Source organism: Staurois parvus, unplaced genomic scaffold (assembly GCF_062004578.1).
Source record: "Staurois parvus isolate SC_StPar_1 unplaced genomic scaffold, SC_StPar_1.0 ptg000655l, whole genome shotgun sequence".
NCBI lineage: Eukaryota > Metazoa > Chordata > Amphibia > Anura > Ranidae > Staurois > Staurois parvus.
Genome location: NW_028318451.1, coordinates 1,467,016 through 1,489,186, shown reverse-complemented (window position 1 = coordinate 1,489,186; position 22,171 = coordinate 1,467,016). Strand labels below are relative to the sequence as shown.

General features: G+C 42.5%; 1 protein-coding gene across 1 annotated transcript in view; it reads right to left on the bottom strand.

Annotated features, from left to right (window-relative positions):
* The window catches only part of GPATCH11 (G-patch domain containing 11), an 84,721-nt gene extending 66,342 nt beyond the window's left edge, over nt 1-18,379 (bottom strand). The window contains exons 1-2 of the mRNA XM_089694199.1: nt 18,221-18,379; nt 13,735-13,961 (exon numbers count right to left, since the gene is read on the bottom strand). Of these exons, the coding sequence (XP_089550325.1) occupies nt 13,735-13,961; nt 18,221-18,285 (292 nt within the window). The 5' untranslated portion in view covers nt 18,286-18,379. The remainder of the gene's footprint in view (nt 1-13,734; nt 13,962-18,220) is intronic.
* Nucleotides 18,380-22,171: the final 3,792 nt, after the last annotated feature.

Sequence of the window (22,171 nt, the reverse complement as noted above, 5' to 3'; positions counted from 1 at the left end):
AAACTGTAGCACTTTGTTTTTCCTTCTCAGATACCAATTCACAAAAACACCAGTTTGTGAGCAGAGACATTGGCTTCAGGCCACAAAGTGACAATAGTATGGTAAGGAAAAGGTCAGCTTGGGCTTGTACTGTGATATTTGAGGCTGCTAGATAAGTTTTTAGGTACCACCTGCCAGGTAACTGGATACATATTATTAAAGCCTAGTACACACAATCAGAAAATTGTATGCAAAATACCGCTTTCAAAGCAATCGTATGTTAATCTGATTGTTAGTATACAGCTTTGGTCCGAAATTATTTGAAGGAACAAGATCACCCCACAGATTTTCGATCAGACTTAATTCTGGGCTTTGGCTGGGCCATTCCAAAACTTTAATCTTCTTCTGGTGAAGCGATTCCTTTGTTGATTTAGTTGTATACTTGGGTTGTTGTCATGCTGAAAGATGAAGTTCCTTTTCATGTTCAGCTTTCTAGCAGAAGCCTGAAGGTTTTGTGCCAATATTGACTGATATTTGAAACTGTTCATAATTCCCTCTACCTTGATTAAGGCCCCAGTTCTAGCTGAAGAAAAAGAGCCCCAAAGCATGATACTGCCACCACCATACTTCACTGTGGATATGGTGTTCTTTTGGCAATGTGCAGTGTTGTTTTTACACCAAACATATATTTTGGAATTATGGCCAAAACGTTCAACCTTGGTTTCATCAGACCATAACACATTTACCTACATGCTTTTGGGAGACTTCAGATGTGCCACTCTACTCCATAGCCTAGACATATGAAGAATACAGGAGATTGTTGTCACATGTACCACACAGTCAGTACTTGCCAGATATTCCCGCAGCTCTTTTATGTTGCTGTAGGCCTCTTGTCAGCTTCCCAGACCAGTTTTATTCTCGTCATTTCATCAATTTGGAGGGACGTCCATTTCTTGGTAATGTCACTGTTGCGCCATATTTTCTCCACTTGATGACTGTCTTCACTGTGTTCCATGGTATATCTAATATCTTGGAAATTAATTTGTACGCTTCTCCTGACTGATACCTTTTAACAATGAGATCCCTCTGATGCTTTGGAAGCTCTCTGCAGACCATGGCTTTTGCTGTAGGATACGATTAAGAAAATGTCAGGAGAAACCTACTAGAACAGCTGAAATTTATTTGGAGTTAATCAGAGGCACTTTAAATGATGGCAGGTGTGTACTGAATCCTATTTAACATGATTTTGAATGTGATTGCCCAATTCTGAACACAGTGACATCCCCAGTTATAAGAGGGTGTGCACACTTATGCAACCACATTATTTTACTTTTTTATTTTTACTTCCCCCACCTAAAAAATTTCAGTTTGTTTTTCAATCGAGTTGTACAGTTTATTGGTCACATTAAAGGTGGAAAAAGTTTTGAAATTATTTATCTTTGTCTAATTTTTTTACATCACAGAAACCTGACATTTTAACAGGGGTGTGTAGCCTTTTTATATCCACTCTACAAACCAAGGGCAGCTTTGCTTGCGCTCTTGCCAAGTTGACCTACGTTAAAAGGCAAGTAATATGGGTACAAATAACTTTGCATGATGAATTCCCACATTAGTTCACTGGGTCAGTTAACATACAGAATTTACTGCTAACCTGAACCTCATCCTTAGTGCTGAAGCCTACTAGCAACTTGTTTAAAGTGACAGTAAATTATTTTTTTTTTTAATAACAAACATTTTATACTTACCTGCTCCCAGTCCTCCTCTTCCAGGGTCTCCAACCAATGCTCCTGGCTCCTCCTCTTCTCAGTGTGTCACCACAAGAAGCCACTTCCTATTGTGGCACTCCTACTCCCTCCTGAGCCACGCTGCCTGTGTCCACTGACAAAGATAGGGCAGCTTGGCCCACACTGTCTTGTCACAGTATTTGACTGAGAGCAGTGGGTCCCACTGTTGCCTCTTTGTCCTGTGAGGAAGAGGGAGATGGCAGATAGTGTAGGGAGAGAGCAGAGAGAGCCGCTGGATCAAGGGGCTGGGACTGCACACAGAATTTGTTTTTACCTTAATGCAGAGAACTGCCATGGTGCTAACCAATCAGAAACCATGTAACCTGTACTGTCATCCCTGCACGGAGAGGAGAGAAAGTCAAAGGGATTTCAAATCCCCTGATCTGTGAAGCCTTTTTCTCTCTTTGCAGGGATGATAGTATGGGCTAGACGGCTTCTGAAACGGTGCTGACCAATCAAAAGCCATCTGGCCCATACTGCCATCCCTGCACTGAGAGGAGAGAAAGCAGCAGGGATTTCAAATCCCCAGCTTTTCATTCTGTGAAACCATTGGTTTGGTGCAAGGAGGTTTCCTGCACCGCTCCTGTGTGAACTCTGGCTATGACAAGCCTGGATTCACACAGGAGCACAGGGGAAACTGCATGCAATTTGGACAGGAATTGCACCGCATTCCTGTTCAAAACACATGCTATTCTTTGCAATGCAATTTGTATCCATACATTTTGTATTGATGCAACCCACACCGCAAAGTATCAGTACTTGGTATCGGCGAGTACTTGACCGAAAGTATTGGTACTCACCGATCAAAAAAAAGATTCTCGGTGCATTCCCCATGTTGCAGCATTATGTAAATCTATTAGTTTAGTTTTTACATTTTAGAATGGGGTGCATCATTTTAAAGGGTGCCTTGACCAAAGAAAAAAAAAAAAAAAAAGGTTGAGAAACACTGACCTAAAGTAAACAACAAAGCTCAGTCTCTGTAACATGTATCAGTGCTGTGTAGCAGTTTCCACTCTGCAGTAGGCAATTTTTTAGGCTACATGTACACTGGCACTGCCGTAGATGTTAACTCTACTGGCAGCAGAATGCTAAACGCAGCAAAATCGTGTGTGAATGCAGTATAGCGTTTATCGCTTGAACGTTTCATTTGCCAGATTACCTTCCATTGAAATAAACTAACTCTCAAGCACTAAATGCGGTTAGCACTTAGGCCTGTTTATAAGCATCTGACACGTTTGGCATTTTTTGGCCAGTACATTCCTCTCCTGAACTGGATTCTTCTGAGTTCAGGAGAGGGACGTCTATCTGACCTAAATTCTGCTGCTCCTAAGCTCTGGTAAAAGCCAAATGTGTGCATGGACACATAGGTTTTTATTGAGCTTGGTTCAGGGGCTTTGGCAAAAAAAAACCCAAAAGCTCCTAAACTCACCTTTAGGAGCAGCAGTATACATGAAGCCTTACACTGTCAGTAGCGAGCACAGGAATCTCTGTATACTTGTTAGACATGCATTTCTTTTGAATTTTTTGTTGCTATTCTGTCTCTCAGTGTCACAATACACCTACCATTCGATTTTTAGACTGATCATTTCTTTGTGAGTGGGCAAACATTAAAAATCAGCAGGGGTTCAAATACTTATTTCCTTCACTGTATGCACTGGAATGTCCATGACAATTGCAATACGTTGGTAGGATAACCAGCAAGCTTTCAGTGAGGAATAACTAACACACGAAGGGATACAAGAAACACTTTCGTCTTTTCCATAATCCTAGCTTACTCACTTTTTTTTGCATTGACAGGGTTACAAAACATTGGAGTGGTTCTAATTTAGGAAATGTGGTCTCATAAAATGAGACGCGCTGGATCTATGAACTTGATACGTTATAGCCCCATAGTATGAATGTTGATATAGACCTCAACTGTTTTATAACAGATTTTGTTTCTTCCACATGATGGAGATAGAGAGTGAAAAAAAATTAAATTATCAGAATGGTGCATTTCCATCTTACACTACAAGATGGGAATGCTGTGACACATATACAGTTGCAAGAAAAAGTATGTGAACCCCTTGGGATTACGTGGAGTTTTGCATGAATTGGGCATAAAATGTGCTCTGAACGTCATCTAAGTCACAACAATAGAAGAACACAGTCTGCTGAACATAATACTACACAAACATTAGATGTTGCCATGGTTTAATTGCACATAACATGTAAACATTCACAGTGCAGGGAGGAAAAAGTATGTGAACCTTTGGACTTAATAACTGGTTAACCCTCCTTTGCCAGCAATAACCTCAACCAAACGTTTCCTGTAGTTGCAGATCAGACCTGCACAACGATCTGGAGTAATTTTGGACCACTCCTCTTCACAAAACTGTTTCAGTGTAGCAATATTCTTGGGATGTCTGGTGTGAATCGCTCTCTTAAGGTCATGCCACAGCATTTCAATCGGGTTGAGGTCAGGACTCTGACTGGGCCACTCCAGAAGGCGTATTCTGTGCTGTTGCAGCCATTGTTTTGTTGAATTACTTGTATGCTTTGGGTCATTGTCCTGTTGAATCACCCATCCTCTGCGGAGCTGCAGTTGGCGGACAGATGGTCGTACGTTTTCCTGCAAAATGTCTTGATAAACTCCGGAATTCATTTTCCCATCAATGACAACAATCCGTCCAGGCCCTGAGGCAGCAAAGCAGCCCCAAACCATGATGCTCCCTCCGCCATCTTTTACAGTGGGGATGAGGTTTTGATGTTGGTGTGCTGTGCCTTTTTTTCTCTCCACACATAGTGTTGTGTGTTCTTCCCAAACAACTCAATCTTGGTTTCATCTGTCCACAGTATATTTTGCCAGTAGTGCTGTGGAACATCCAGGTGCTCTTTTGCAAACTTCAAACGTGCTGCAATATTCTTTTTGGACAGCAATGGCTTCCTCCGTGATGTCCTCCCATGTACTCCATTCTTGTTTAATGTTTGCCTTATTGTAGATGTGTCAACAAAAATGTTAGCATGTGCCAGAGATTTCTGTAGGTCTTTAGCTGACACTCTGGGATTCTTCTTTACCTCATGCAGCATTCTGCGCTGTGCTCTTGCAGTCATTTTTACACGATGACTACGCCTAGGGAGAGTAGCAACAGTGCTAAACTTTCTCCATTTGCAGACAGTCTGTCTTGCCGTGGACACATGAACATCAAGGCTTTTGGAGATACTTTTGTAACCCTTTCCAGCTTCATGCAAGTCAACAATTCTTGATCGTAGGTCTTCTGAGAGCTCTTTTCTGCGAGGCATGGTTCACATCCGACAGTGCTTCTTGAAACCAGTAAACCCAAAACAGGTGTGTTTTTTAAGGGCAGGACAGCTATCAGCAACACATCCAATATCATCACACTGATTGGTGTCAAGGTTGGCTCACTCCTGGCTCCAATTAGCTCTGGGAGAAGTCATTAAGCTAGGGCCTCACATACTTTTTCCTCCCTGCACTGTGAATGTTTACATGTTATGTGCAATTAAACCATGGCAACATCTAATGTTTGTGTAGTATTATGTTCAGCAGACTGTGTTCTTCTATTGTTGTGACTTAGATGACGTTCAGAGCACATTTTATGCCCAATTCATGCAAAACTCCACGTAATCCCAAGGGGTTCACATACTTTTTCTTGCAACTGTATCATTGGTAAATTTGTTTGGAGGATTATCTATTTTTTGATACATTGTTTTAATAAAAAATCATATGTTCATTGCAAGAATCACCTGCCAATAGCCGGAACTGATGGTGGTTTCGATTTGAAATTATTATGCAGTTTTAAGATGTGGCAAATTTATCCAACTATATCAAATGGCATGGTATAAATATGGCGGAATAAATGACTGTGACAACGCCTCTTGATGACGTCCCAGATGTGACGAAACATGTAGAAGCAGAAACTTCCATGCATATGCCACTTCTGCCTATTGGAACATAATTTTCTTAGGAAATGCACTAGGCCCAGGCGCCCTCTGTTTGTTTCTTTGTATGCAGTTCATTTGGATTTCCCTGGTCCGTTGAGGGCAGCAAGGCATGCAGCCTATGTGTGGTTACTGTTACTGTAGAGTCCATCGTCCACCGCAGGAGTCAAAGCATCTGCTCGTTTTTCTTCTGATCAACACCATTTGGTGAGTTCGGTCCCAGAAGGGTGTGGGGTACTAGGAGAGTGAGGGGGTCTCTTGTGTAGGAATAACAGAGTGATGCACTCTCTTTAAGAGGACTTACAGCACAAGCTTTTTTGCACTTTTTGGAACTACACACTTTAGATGGGACTGTATAGTACTTTATACTTGCAATTTTGATTTATATATGTAAAATGGAATAGGATTGGATAAGCACAACTCTTATTTTTATTCACTTATTAGATGTAGTTTTCACATGAATTGAGCAGCAGCTATCTAGGATTGTGTGTATAGAATACTGTTGCACAGTGTATCACTTAAAATTTATATTATTTTTCTATTGGTCAAATGCTCTATACCTCTTCCGTTCCTATGTTATTAAAGTGTATGATACCCCAAAAGGTAATATTGAAAATAGGAGTCTGTGTCTTTATAGTAAATCAAACCTTTTCTGTTTTTAATTTTCTTTTAAAGGGGTAACACCTGGTGAACCTGCCAGTCCTATCCTAATTCAATCCGACTACGCCAAGCACAGAAGCAGATCAGTGCTGGTGTGCTCAGTTTACATAGCTGTGCATCCTGCTTGGAGTTGTAGGATGTTATGCTGATGCAGCAGTCAAATTGGCTGTCAAACCCCTCACCCAGCCCTGCTGTGCACATTGATAGCGACTGCCAATCAGCCCAAAATAGCCATACCTTCTTTTTTTTTTTAATTTTAAGTGATGAAAACTGTACTGCTCCGTAAACCTCTTCAGATTTGAGCCAGATAATGTAGATAAGCAAAAAGAATTCTGGATTTCTGCAGTCATTGGAAGGTCCCTCTGATTCAGGCATCTTCATCACGCAGGAGGTTATTTGTTGAGGGAAGTGAAGGGTGTGATCCCTCTTTCTCCAGCTATTTCATCTGGACACTGAGATTGTATGGACAGCAATTGTTACCTTCAGCCGGATCTGGCTGTTTGTGGTTTAAAAAGAGAAAAAAACAAACTTAAAAACAGAGCTGAGACTGCCACTCCTCCTTTCAGGGATCAGAGGTTGGAAGCACATTTGTCATCAGAGATCTGCCAGCATTAGGAAATGGCTCAAAGAGGTTCTTAAGCAGCACTTCCTAAAAGTGCCGCATTTTGGACCATCTTGGATGGCGGCTGAAGATCAATAATTTTACCCTTCTATCAGGGATTCTATAAGGTGGCTACTCAACAGTCCCTTTCAATGAAGACCTAAGTCCAGGGGTGCTTGTACAGACATTTGAACATAAAAGTGCCCATTTGTCACAATCTGTGTGCAGCAGAGAAACTCCAAGTCCGTGGTGTTGCTAAGGAAAACCTTTTCCTTAATAATCTCAACCTTTCTCCTCCTTTGTATTTCTCAGGGATGAAGGCAGTAGGCAAAGGATTCTGCTATCCCCGAGACAGCAGAAAGTCCTCCTCTTCCTCCTGCTGGGGTGTCTCCAGTGCCTGGTATATAAGGCCACAGAGTACTAGTTCCAGGAGGAACACAAGAGGGATTGGAATACTAATTCACTTCTTGTCCCATCTAATAATTTTGGTTGCCTGTTCATTAAGTGACAGAAGACTAATGACCCTCAGCTAATAATGGAATCTTCTTCTCTTCCAACTTGTCCATTCCCCACAGTTAATACCTTTTCTACCACTCCCTCCTAGATTGTAAGCTCCAAGGAGCAGGGCCCATCTATCCCTCTTGTATTGAACTGTATTGTTGCTGTATTGTCTCCCGTTATATTGTAAAGCGCTGAGCAAACTGTTGGCTCTATATAAATCCTGTATAATAATAATGTCCTGAATGATGAGCCACCGATGTGGTGAAAAGAGCCCCAGCTCTCCAGAGCCTGTCTTCATATAGTAATTCCACAGGTATTCAGCTGTGCAACATGGCTGCTGCTTGTGCAACATGGCCAATTTTGAATTCTAGCGAGTGCAAAGGTCACAGATCAAGCAGATGGAACACAGCTTTTGTTCGCACTGCATTTCTGTGGATCCCCAAGTAGGACTGCATAAAGTGACCACAAACCCTTCTGGCCTGACAAAGCGCCTTTTGGATATCAGGGTACCTAATAAGGAACTAGCTTAAGGACAGGCAGAAAAGGTGTGAATGTTCCCGTACAAAGGGTGGCAAGAAGATTAGTGTTGTCACATACAACCTTGCCTGGCTGACATAGGCTTTGGGTTAGCCAACTTTCGGCCTGGAGAGCGGTTTAAACTTTGATCCAATGTGGCCCCATACATACAAGCTGCAATAAGCATGACAGAATATAACCTAGGGTGGTGCATATGCTCTGGGGCACAAGTAGGGGTGGGACTACATGTCCTTAGCAGTAGGGGCATGAGGACAGTGAGAAGAGAGGTACAGGAGTCTACAATGTCATCAAGTGGTGTGCCCCATCCTGCATCCTTCCCATCCACCAGCATATTGACGCAGAGCCCAAAGACCCTTTACAGTCCACATGCTTTGGAAGACAAGGATTGCTTTCTGGGCAAAATAATGGAGGCTGGGTACTTGCCAGTGTGGTATAGCAAAGGCTTTAAACTCACACAGGAATAAAATTCCACAGACTGGAATGGGAGCAGCGGGAGACACAGAAGTTTTGTGAAGTTTAAAGCCAAATGGAATTTTAAGGATCCCCACTGTAGTTTCTGTCCTCAGGTCCATAGCCAAACTGTGTGGACTTAATGCAAATTACAATCCTCGCTTCCCTGCAATGTTACATTGAAATAAGGCAAACCTGGCAAGAAAAAGAAAAAACTTACTCCAAACCTAGGGCAAAATCTATCTAAAACATGAACCCATAGTGGTAATACTAAATAGTGCCAGGTAAACAGTTTTATATAACTATTTCTAGAGCCAGTTTAATGGCCACAGCCACCTTAGAGGTCAGGCTTCATGCTGTATACTGTGTGGTGCTCAACTTAAATTGCAGTTGCCCATCTGATTGTTTATTCATACTGCCTAACTGGTGCCTGGTGTGTTGCCAAGTCTCCACAGCAACTAATTAAATATAAACTTTCAGTTTATAAGCTGATAACAGCATTTTCTCTTTTGGAATTAACCTGGGCAGCTGTTGCTGCTGCTGATGAGAAACTAATGCCAGCAGGGAGCAGTGTGAGGATGCAAGAGATAAGCAAAAACTCTTATCCACCTAGGAAGACTCAGTAAAATCAATACCCCCATTTAAAACCAGCAAAAAGTGCAGTGTCTGTATGATTAAAATACTGTAAATTCCACAAAATAATGCTATAAATACAAAGTAGGAGAGCATAATATCATTAAAGCAGTACATTCTTACACATTCACTGACTTCTTTTAGCTAATGCTATAGTCACTTATCTGTAATGTCTTATGTCCTGCAAGCTGATGGTTCCTGTAGAAATCTTCTGTGATTCCTAGTCCTCGTCACTGCTTGCAACTCCCGGGTGTATATAGTTTGTGTATAGGATTGCAATGCATTTCAGATGCTCCCGATGGCAGGCCACCCCTTCCTTCACTGATAAAAGTCCATTAATTGATTTCATTGAATGTAACATGGTCCGTGAGTAGGGAGAGGATTCTGTCTTTTATCCATCTATGGTGGTGTACCACCATTAAGAGCTTCTGAAATGCATTGCAAGCTTTAGCTGGTCATTCATTAGTAGATTTCCAAAATGAACGTTCATACAAAAATTCTCAGTACATTTGAAGACTTTACAAATGTCGTTGGAAAGCACTCCAAAATTTCGTTTACTTTTGACAATGTTGGAAAAAATGGACTCTCTCATCATCAAAAATTAACGGTGATTGAGGAGTAGACAATTGAACAAACGTTCCTAAAACAAAATACTTCTAATAAAATTCATCTTGTGCCAAGCTTTAGTCCTGAAGGAATTAGTTGCACATCCAGAGGTTCAGAGCTGTAAAGAAGACTGGGCATTTGTGGATAGAAGATGTCTCCAGGAACCAGTCGGTAGGACATGAGATATTTTTTTCTACTGCAGTGCCTGTAAAAATCAAGCTTCAGCTTTTAGTTTTAAATTATCGTCTGTGTAAAATTTGCCAAGGGTCAGACAGAACTGAAAGTGAACAGAAATCTCCACATGACAAGTACAGGCACCTCTGTCACGTTTCTATCACTGTCTGTGTCCCCATTGGAGAGATTTGCCCTCACTTCCAGTCCAAGCGAGAGGTGTAAAACACACACACAAGTTAATGGAAATCTTTCCAAAGGCGACAGATGTAATTCATTGTATACAAAGCCAAAAAAAGTTTTAACTGGAATTGATCTTTTGAACTGACTAGCTAAAGTATGTACATGGTCTATTTCATTGGTAGGCTACGTGACCAATACATTTATTTGTTGCCATGACATTCCTCCTTAGAGGCAGCATAAGTCACTGACTACATCTATATGTACAGTCCAAATCCTTCTCAGCATCTCAATGTCCTATATAACCCTTACAGTGAGACGTTATATGGGACATTGAGACGCTGAGAAGGACTTGGACTGTGCATTTTGGACTTTTGTAGGAGAAAGTATATGTTTGGCTTCTGGGGTTAGATTGGGCATTGGTGTAGACATTAATTTATCACACCGGTATATTCACTTATTACATCTACATGTAGTCTACATTTTTCCCTTCCTCTGGATCAACTTTGGGTATAGAATTGTGTATTCAGGACTGTATAATTGTTTTTCCTTTTTTTGGTTGAACTAGATGGACTTATGTCTTATTTTAACCAGACTAACTATGAAACTTACATGAGGCTATAATCAGAGCCCCTATTAGGGGCAGGTGTGGGGATAATCAACCCTGTATGAAGACACGATGAAAGGCTTTCTTTACTTTTAGCTTAATGTGAACTTGTCATTTAACCACTTCCAGACCGGACACTTTTACCCCCTTCCTGACCAGGGCAATTTTCAGCTTTTAGCGCTATCACACTTTGAATGACAATTGCACGGTCATGCAACACTGTACGCAAATGAATTTTTTACCATTTTTTTGAGACAGATAAAGCTTTATTTTGGTGGCATTTATTCACCACTTTTGTGAATAGCCTTGTACCATGTGACCTCTGTGATCATTCACAGATTTCACACGTAGTAAGCAATGATGTCAGAAGTGACATCTTGCTTACTACTGTGCATGTGATCACTGATTGGCCAATCAGTGATCACATGATCGGGACCTCGTACAGAGGTCCCGTCCGACGATCGGTGTTTCACTGTGTCCGGAGGACACAGCGGGCACCGGATCGCGGTGCTGCACGCTCCCAGGGAGCGCGCACAAGCAGGGTGCGGGGAGGCCGTTTACAAACGGCCACCCGACCCTGCAGTGCCACCGTCCGGCCGTTTATATACAACGGCCGGTCGGGAAGTGGTTAAAGATTAGTTTATTAACTAACGTTATTAGTAAAGTGCAGGTACCCGAGTGTGTCTCCAAATAATTTCTGCCTTGTGTCTAGGATAAGGCCTGGATCCAACACTCTGCCTGCATACAGGTTCTTATTGTCTCCCCAAGTTGAGAGTAAGGACCCTTTCATACTGATCAGTTTTTGATGCATTTTTAGGGTATAAAGAGCAGAAGAAAATGCATGAATAATCTATCTCTTTAAATCCCATGGAACTCTTCATGCTGCATCTTTGGTGCAGTTTTTCAAAAGCACCTTCCATTGTAAGTCAATAGGAAGGCATCAAAAACTGATCAGTGTGTGAAAGGGCCCTAAGCCTCCTTCCTCCTGGTGTTAAGTCCAGTTTAGCTGATGAACCTGTGAGAGTGAACCTGTTTTAATCTCTATTGTTGTGACTATGAACTGTGATTAACAGATCTAGAGAAGTAGTAAAACACACAGTAAGAATGTCACAGTACCAGGCCTCTCTAATATTGAAAGCTACTCTATGTGATCAGGATCTTGGACTTCTTTTCCTTCCAGTGTACTGTGAAAGTGAGGTGGAACTACAAATCGCCTATGAAAAAGGGTGCTCAGAAGGATCTCAGCCATAATGATGGGGGAAGGATTGGAGGGAATAAACAAACACTGAGGCAATCAGGGCCACACTGTATATTTTACATATGTTTGCAGGCAAAGAAACAAAAAAAAAAAAAAAGTTTTGTAAAATGAATGCATAAAATTTAAATGTATTATTATGTGTTACGTGGAGATTTTTTTTTGTAATCTGCACGATATGATTTAGAACAACAGGGAAAGAACTTCAGTAAAACAAAGCAAAGAAACTCCAAAAACTTGAGCAATTAATAAAGTTAACTGAACAAAAATAAATTCCGTCTGCACCTTTTTCATCAGAGTCTAAACCAAAATCCCCCTTTACATCAGGGTCCCCATCAGAGCTGTGCCTTACATGCTAGGGTCCCCCATTACATCAGGGTCCACATCAGAGTACAACTTTACATCAGTGAGAGTCTGAGCTTACATCCTTGCAGTGCAGCTGAAGCAGCAGGGTGGGAGCACAGCTATAGCAGCAAGTTGGTAGCCAGGAGGCAGAGCAGGTCTGGACAGAGCAAGTTCCATAATATTCGGAATGCTGAGGCAAGCATGTGATTGTGTGCTAGTGGACCTCAACTCACCTGCAGTGAGACCTGTGTATGACAGTCGGTTTGTTTAGATTTAGGCCTGGTTCACACGGGCATACTCAAGTATACACCTGTACAAGAGCTGTGTTTGCCCATGTGTTCGAAGCATCTGTGTGTAGGCATTCCTATTCATGTATAATAGTAGCAGCAGCTGCATGGACACAGCCAAGCCACTGTTCCCAATTTGACATTCTAGTGCATGTATGTCACAAAATGCAGACAGCGCAAGTTAGGAGACACAAGCCCACACAGATGTCAAATTGGGAGCAACGGCTGTGTCTATGCAGCTCCTAACAGACATGAATAGGCCTGCCCACATGCAAAAGCATTGAACACCTATGCATTCCGTGTAGGCAAACAGACCCCTCTTACACGTGTCCACTGAAGTACACCCATGTGAGCGAGGTCTGAATCTGACAAGCCGACTGTCAGCTGTAAGCAATCTGGAGGTAGTACAGCAGTTGGATCACTTCGAAACATCTCAGCAACATTCCACTCATCCCAATTAATGTCACAGAATTGGAATGGAAGGTGCCTCTGGGTAGAGGGGAGGGAAATGAGAAAACATGTTTGCTGATCAGCCCTTCCTACTAAGAACCAGGAAGTAACGTGTAAACCATTTCCGGTTTCTTATGTTACTTTCTCTGGCCACTCTTGCAGAGAAAGAAGCTAATCCAGGACAATCTACTCTCCATTAGCTTCAATGGCAAAAGAGAACTTGTCCCCAAAAAAGCAAATGCTAAACGGATGACCTATAGGGCCTTTTAAAGCATCACCTAGGAAAAATTTAGAGTACCCAAGCTTATCACCATTTTACAGACACATAATTTTAAGGTTTGACATTTACTTGGTGCAACATCATCTTTTAAATTTTAGCAAAATATTTGGTGATATATTGCATTTGTGCACCCTAAATTTAACTTTAGTGTGTTTTTTACTGAAATTTTGCATTTGATAAACAATTGCACTAATGTCATGTGACAAAAACCCGGAGCTACCACTATTTTACGGACTCTACGGTCTCTGCTTTCAGAAAATATATGTATTGGGGGTTTCAAGTATTCTGCAGGCCTACAATTATTAAACACATGTGTGCAAAGTCATATCACTGTTGTTAATAGGTTACAAGACTTCAGTTCTCTCTTTTCCTTATGAAATAACCTTAAACAAATGACGGTAAAATATAAACAAATTGGATGAGGTCCTACTCAAGGTGTATTTCAAAAATGTATCTAAGAAATGGTCACCTTGTTTGCCAAGGGCTTGACCTGTTTTATAGCCCATCTTCTGAAGTAAAGCGAAGCCTTTGTTTTCATTACTAAGAGGGTCATTGAGAACTGTGTCTCGTCTCTCTTTTTCCACCTCTTTCAAGCTTTTCTGTCTGTTCTTCATGTTCCTTTCTTTTTGCTGTTCTTCCTTCTGATAGGATGCCTTGACACTTCTTGGTACAGGTACTCCTGGCCGAACATCTTTTCTGAAATGAAAGAGAATAAACATCTTTAAAAATATATACAACCTATGTGCCATGCATTTTTAATCTTTGAACTTTTAACAGAAGTGCCCTTCAACAACTGAATTATTCGGTAAACTAATGCCCCCCCAATAAACACTGCGACCATGAAGTCAGAATATTTACATCATTCTGAGCACAACCAAATCACAGAGGGTCAGAGGGAGTGTACTTTCTGAAGTCCAAACTGTGCAACCTTCTGTCTGTTTTCTGCATCAACAATCACATTCAGACTTAAAAAGCAGGTTTTCTAATGCCTGAGAAACTTTCTGGTACTTGCATTGTGTACATTTTCTGTGTGAGATGGACAGAGATAGTAAGAAGGGTGTTTTTCCAGATTACAGAAGAAAATGTATGGGTGGACTGCAAAGGTTATTTTAATTTATAGTAAGGTGATGTGCTTTATCTTATAATAATATATTATATACTGTAATCTGATACACAAAATCAACAATGTGATTTCTTTGGAGAACATTAAAGCGATTTTAAAGGCTTTTTCTCCCCTAATAAACAGGTTTATACTTATGGTATTGCACAGAGTGGCCCCCAAACCTCCTTTTCTGGGGTCCTCCACCAGCGTTCTCAGCTCCTCCTTTTCTATGTGTGCCCAGAGCAAGCCATGTTCATTGGGGGCACAAGTGTGTGCGCACTCCCGAGCCCTGCTGTGTGCATCTATAGACACACAGCGTGGCTTCACTGAACGCCCTGCTCCCTCCTCACAGGATTTGATTGATAGCAGCAGGTGTTTTGACGTCTCCTGCTGCTGCCTCTGAGTCAAATCAGAAGAGAAACAGATACCAGCATCACTGCAGACGGGCACAGTACTGAATAGGTTAATATACAAGAAGCTGGGGGGACAATACAACTACTGGCACATGATTTACCTTACTGCAGGGAAGGCATTAAGGTAAAAAAATGTCTTGCCTTTAGAACCACTTTAACATCTAAGCTCTTGCATGCTTTTTAACATGGGGAAAATAAAATAAATATACAATCTGGTTTAAAAAAAAAAAAAAAATGAAATATGTTCTTAAGCATAAAAATTGTTCTAAATTATATTATATTATATATTTATTGTACTAAATTATAGCAAAGAAAATTCTAGATGGGGCAGATAATGGGAGGTCAGCGTGGGAGTGTACAGGGGTCACTAGGGTGGAGAATAGGGCACAGCAGAGTGGTCAACAGGGGCAGGGACAGAGCATAGGATGGGGCCAGTAGGGAAGAGGACAAGGGTGGTCAGCGGGGCATAAGATGGGTCAACAGGGCATAGGACAAGGTCAGCAGTGAAGAGGACATGGGTCAGCAAAGCATAGGACAGGGGCCGAGGGGGAGGGTTGTTTGGGCAGGGCTGAAAAAGGGGTAGCAGGGCATGGAACAGGGGTCAGTAGGGCAGAGGATGGGGTCACTACTGGCAGGACTCTCAGTAGTGCTGCTCTTCCCCACACTGCACACAGCTAAGATTGGATTCTTGTACAGACAATCTGCATGGTGTGTAGCTGACTATTGCAGCTCTGCTGCCTTTACGATCTGAGGATTGCATAGCTCAGAGCTGCAACAGCCAGCTACATAATTTGCAGATTGTCTGTACAAGAATCCAATCTTAGCTGTGTGCAGTGCATTAGGAGCAGCAGTGCTGCTTGTCCTGTGTGAGACTGAGTGCAGTCCGAGGATGGGGGAGGGGAGGAACTTACTGAACTGGGCACAGCATCCATGGAGGGGAAAGTGCACCAACCCCTAGATCCAGCCGTCCTCAACACCACTTGCTGAGTGAAGTGGGCGGAAATGGAGGCAGGTGGGACATACCTGTGTAGCCAACCACAACTCCCAGCCAGCTTTGTTGATTGTTGGGTTGGCAACCCCTGCTGAGTAGATGGAAACCCAAGTAACAGGTATGCCACAAGGGCCATTGCGACCCCTGACAGTACGCCCATGCTCAAGGCTCATTCACACTAGATGATGGGGATGGGGGGGGGCATTAAAGTTTGCAACTGAGCCATGTTCTTACTGCCCCCCGCACTGCTTCTCCTTTAGCTGCAGCAGCAGTGGCTGTACACATGGTGTGGCCAGAATGTTTTGCTTCACAGCAGGAATTATACCCCCTGTCACTTTTGGTGGGTGCTACTACCCACCAAACGCATCCCATTTAAGTGAGTGGGGCTCCTCTCCAACTGCATGCAGTGCACACCGTTTCAGTGCGCTAGTCCAGGATTCAAGCAGTCAGTAAGAAGGCAATGCAACACTTCTTCACTGCCTTTCAAAAGCAAAGCTAGTGTGAACAAGCCATTAGAAATCAACTTTACAACCACTTAACACATGCGCAGAGGTGCCAAAAGGCTGGGCTTTACCACCCACAGGTGGCATATAGGCATTGCTTAGTGGTCAATGCTTCTGTGCTGAAACTGCTTCCACTGAGTGCGCCCAGCACAAGGACAAAGCACTAACACAGCACTAATGATTGGAAGACCGCAAAGTTTTCCCCTAACAGCTGGAAGCCAGAAGGCCCAGCTCCTAATCATGTGGCCATTGTGACCACAAATCACAGTGGGCACATGATCAGATGATCTTTCTTGCATTCCTGCTGTTCAGAACCTTTTTAAAGGAAGCCAGGGTGGGTGGGAAAGGGCTAAATGTAACTGGCAGGCAGAGTAACCCAAACCAAGGAGTGATGGAGGGTCAGTCATTGGTAGCCCCATACTGCTAGTAATTCCAGGTTTGGAGGCACTTTAGCAGGCATCTGTGAGGTTCCCTTAATTTGCAGGTATTTCCTCTCACTTTTCACTCTGGCTATGGAACAGGAAGTGAAGGTAAATCTCCAATGGGACACAGATGGCAAAAAAAAATAAACTAATTTGTAAATGACAGGGGTTATAACCCTTAAGCAGCCCATACACAGACAGTGTTGACAGAGGAATCCCTCCCACCAAGCGATTGTATTCTACCAGCGGTGGGGGAAGGGGGAGCAGACAATGATTATTGCTAGTGATAATTGCATGTAAAATCTGTTAGGCTGGTTGATCGATCAACTTGGTATATTCAGCCTGCAAATACACGGTTCAAATCTCGGCCAGTCCCTGCTGAACCAGCCAAGATTCAAACAGTGTATGGCCAACCTCACTCTATCCAAAATGAAAACAAATTGCCTATAGTTCTATTTTAACAGCTTCCACGCTGCCCTATAGCAAAAATACTGCTACAGGGAGGCACGGGTGCACAAAATTATGTATATATACACACGTGATTTGGAGGTTCTGGGTAGGGGGCACACGCACCGCCATTTGCGGCCTTGGCTGTCAATCACCGGGTCCCAGCCGGTGATTTCTTGCTGGCACCTACGAGTATCTCCGACGGGGGAGAGATCTGTGTATAAACAACAGATCTCTGCATAGCAGAGCCATACAAAGCAGTGTGCTTACAGTGTAAAGCTCACAGTGAAACAGCACACAGTTAACCCTCTGATTGCCCTAGATGTTAACCCCTTCCTGCCCAGCATCATTAGTACAGTGTCAAAATGCCCGCCGCAGTCCCATTATAAGTCGCTGATCGCCCCCATTACTACTAAAAGAAAACAAATTCCAGTATATATATCGCCATTTGTAAACGTTATAACTTTCACGTACACCAATTAATTTACACAGGATTTTTTTTTTTTTTTTTTAGCAAAGACATGTAGCAGAATACATTTTGGCCTAAATTTATGAAGAAATTTGACTTTTTAATTTTTTTTTACTGGACATGTTTAATTTTAAAAAAGTTAAAAAAAATTGTTTTTCTCTCAAAATTGTTGGTGGTTTTTTGTTTTTAGCGCAACAAATAAAAAATACACAAGCGATCAAATACCAACAAAAGAAAGCTCTATTTGTGGGGAAAAAAAGGACATATATTTAATTTGGGTGCAGCGTTGTATGACCGCGCAATTGTCAGTTAAAATAACACAGCACCGTATCACAAAAAATGGCCTGGTCAGGAAGGGGGGGTAAATCTTCTGGAGGGCAAGTAGTTAATTTCTGTTGTCATTTTCCACTTAGCTCCGAGTTACTGAAAGCCCACCACATACAGGTGAATGTACATATTGTAAAAAGAATAATAATAGGCTATAGCCATGCAGGTCCATCTGCTGAAACTGCCCTGTCTGATCTGCACTGCTCTCCAGGCAGGTTCACTACAAACAGGTCTGGTTTAGCTGGGCGCCCCCATAGAAGACTGAACCGTGCTCTGCTTACAATGAGTTGATGAAGTTATCGGACATATAATCCTCCGCCTCCTCTTCTTCCCCTGCATTACTCATCGCGATTCGTTTGCGTTCTTTCACACAGAGCTTCTTCCAGTTACTAAACCAGCAACAGGAAGGGAGCTGCTCAAGGTTGCACTCACTGGTTCGTCCATGATCTCCTTCCCACCGGAAGCTGCCCTTGCACAGTGTGCACGAAGTGCCATCTTTATTGCTGGAGAAGTGCCATCTTTATTGCTGGAGAAGTGCCATCTTTAGTGCTGGAGTGTAACAAGTACTATAGGAGTTCTGGGGACTTGATTGTGTGGTGGAAGACAGAAACAGGAGTGTGGCTGTGTTGTAGGATACACTAGGGTTTATTTACTAAAACTGGAGAGTGCAAAATGTGGCGCAGCTTTACATGGTAGCCAATCAGCTTCACATTGTTCAATTACACTTTGACAAAAATCAAAAATATGGAAGCTGATTGGTTTCTATGCAGAGCTGCAGCAGAAATTGCACTCTCCAGTTTTAGTAAATCATCTGAGGAGTCTGTTGTATCTGTAGGAAGATGCTTGTCAATTTTAATTCCTAGATATAGTTTCCTGGAACTTTAAAGTCATATCCCATGAAATTCTGTACTGCACTGTGCCTACACCTCATGCTCTGACTCAGCAAGTTAAAGTGGTATGAAACTTTTATTTAACCTCCTCGGCGGTATGATTCTTTCCGTTTTTTTGTGCTGAAAGCGGTACCATTTTTTTGCATGGAAATATGTAGTTTTTTATTGTAGGCTGTAATTTTTAGGAATAACTCACTGAAATCTGTACGAACAAGAGTCTAGTAAACATTCCGGATATGATAAAACTTGAAACACTAAATCATAAATTATAATTTAATAAATAATCATAAAAAATAATAATATAATAATAATAATAATAAATTTAATTCAATAATATAATCAAACCAAAAACACTGAAATTTGAAATACAGAGGCAAATTCGCACATCGCTGAGCAAAGTCGCAAAATCGTTTTCAGTGTCTGATGACGAATTTCCCCACAAATCATTATCAATCAATTCTGCAAGTGGTTGTAATTTACTATCGCTGTTCTCTAGCTGGTCTAAAACCGCTTTTGACGTAAAGGGACGCTTTTTGGACGCCATGGACTTTTCTAAGTTTCCAGGCAGAAAGAACAGTCAAAATGCAGGCAGGGCACAGGAAAAAGCAGTAGGGACAAAATATATGTGAAATGCATTGAAACAGCAATGACAGCAAAAATTAAATTTTTTTAAAATTTCAAATTTGCCGCTGATTCCGGCGCCCGTATGTCCCGACGTCACAGGGACCGGAACACGGAAGCCGGATGCCGGCATCGGCCGGCGGAGATGGCCGAGGACGCTGCAGGGGACACATCGCGGGAGCGAAGGACAAGGTAAGCGCTGCAGGGACTCCCTGAGCAACGCCGCATGGTAAGCCCGAGTGTAGCTCGGGGTTACCCCTCTTGGTACTCAAATTTTACCCCGAGTTACACTCGGGAAAACCGCTAAGGAGGTTAAGAAACAATTGCTGACAGGTAGGTCTCTTCTGTCATAAATGCTCCAACTGTCAATTGTACACCGAGCTCCGCATGCTGATGTGACTCCCCCTGTGTGGCGTCCAAGCAGCCGGAGAGTGCGAATCCAGAAGGAAGCAGATGGAAATGCCTGTGGCCAGTGGGAGCAGTGACAGCTCACCTTCTTTTGGTAGGTAAGCCTGTCATAAAGTGTGGATATTGAGTACATACTAACACATTATGGCGCAAACCACCTAGGGGCCCCTTTTATGAAAAAAGTGGAGTTTTACACCTCAGTTACATCAAAGCCGATTTTGAAATCGTGCGACTTGCAGTAAAGTTGCACGATTTCAAAGTCGGGTGACTTGCCAATTTGAGGTGCAATTTGCAAGTAATCTGACTCAGATGTCTGTGCAAATTGCACCAAACGTAGTGCACTACTTTAGAAATCAGTGCGGCTCCAACCAAGTTGGAACCGCACCGATATGACCGCTCTAATAGCGGACAATAAGGTGCGACTTGGCACACGATTTGCAAGTTGCACCCAATGTGACCGGGTTGTTATATTGCTTCAAATAAGTGAGACAACAACAAAGAAAAATTCTCAGCTCAACTTTCCAACCAGAGTGCAACCAACCAAATTAACAGTTTACGTTAAAAACGGGTTTAGTTTGCACACAGCCTTTAAGTAGGGGTGGGCTCACCTGCCCTCAATCTATCCATTATTATGCACGTGCTTCTACTATGGAGGCTCCCAAAATGTTAGGATTGCAGAAAATACTGGGGTGCCGTGAAAAGGCTCTGCAGCTTACGCATGTATTTGCAAACGCGTGCAAACTAAGCCCCTGTTTTTAATGTAAACTGTTGGACAGGATAATTCAGTGGGTTGCAGGCTGGTTGGTAAGTTGAGCTGGGAATTTTTCTTTGTTGTTGTTTGACATGCATCCCCCTTCCATGTGCTCCATACTGCAAAGGCCAATTATAAATTAGGGCAGTTGCCAATTTTTTGTACTTTTCAAATAAAGTGATCCTGATGTCACCAGGGAAGGAGCTGAGTAGGCTGCACACAACTAACCCCACAACTGCTGGACATCTTTACTATGTAACTAGCAGGCACTACTTAAAGTGTTCACTGTTTATTCGACAGCTGTCACTTCACAGGGAGAGGAAGAGATGTTTAATCAGATCCTCTCCCCATTAGCAGCATGAACTCAGGAGATATTTACTGTACAACAAAGGTGATCCTATTTTCAATCATTCCAACTTGTAGTTGCAGAGGAAAAGGTGGGGGCGGGTGAAGGTTTCAATTGAATGACCTTTCTGAGCTTTAAGAGTTTGGAGGTGGGTGGAGGGGTGTCAGTTGGTAAGGGTGGGTGTGCAGATTTCAGTGGTTTGCAGTGTCAGGGATTCAGTGGTTAGGGGTGGGTGTGGGGGTGTCAGGAGTTAGGTGGGCAGGTGTTAGTCTGGGTTGAAAGTGGGAGGGGTGTGTCAGACTGTGGGATCAGTAGTTGATCAGGGGGTGATAGGGGTACAGAATTTATTATACCCGCCTACCTCAGTCAAGACACACAGATATGGGTGGTCAATTACTAGATGTAACAGAAAATAGTTAATGTAATTACTGTTGTGTGCAACTTCATACACATTAATAGCCAACATCTTTCTCCAGGCTGCAAGGAAAGTAAAAATGGGCAGTGTCAAAGGTCAGCAGGAGTAATAAATGCCACAGTAATGGTGGTCAGTACGAGTAATACAGAAAATTTTTCCTTCATCAGTGGTCAGTAGGAGTAATAAATAATCCCTTGCATCAGCGGTCAGCAGGAGTAATAAATGCCTCAACATAAATGGTCAGTAGGAGTAATACAGTAAACAATCCATTCAACAGTGGTCATTTGTAGTAATAAATGCCTTCATACCAATGGTTAATAGGAGACACAAATGATCCCATAATCAGTGGTCAGTAGAATTAATAAACGCCTCAGGATCAGTGGTCTGAAGGAGTAATTTCTTGGCATTAATGGTCATAAGGATGAATAAACGACCCCTACACCAGTAGTCAGTGGAAATAATAAATGCCCCAGAATCAGTGGTCAATAGTAGAAGCAATGGTCCCCCATCATTGGTGTTCAGTGGTCAGGATATAGCACACCATCATTGGTGGTGAGTGGGAGGAACGTAGCTCCATTATTGCTGGTGAGAGGGAGGAACATAGCTCCATTGGGCAGCACAGTGGCTAAATGTTTAGCACTTCCGTCTGGCAGTACTAGGGTCAATGGTTCGATCTCAGCCATGGCACCACCTGCCTGGAGTTCGCATGTTCTCCCTGTGCCTGCGTGGGTTTCCTCCGGGTACTCAGGTTTCCTCCAACACTCCAAAGACATGCTGGTAGGTTAGTTGGATCCTGTCTAA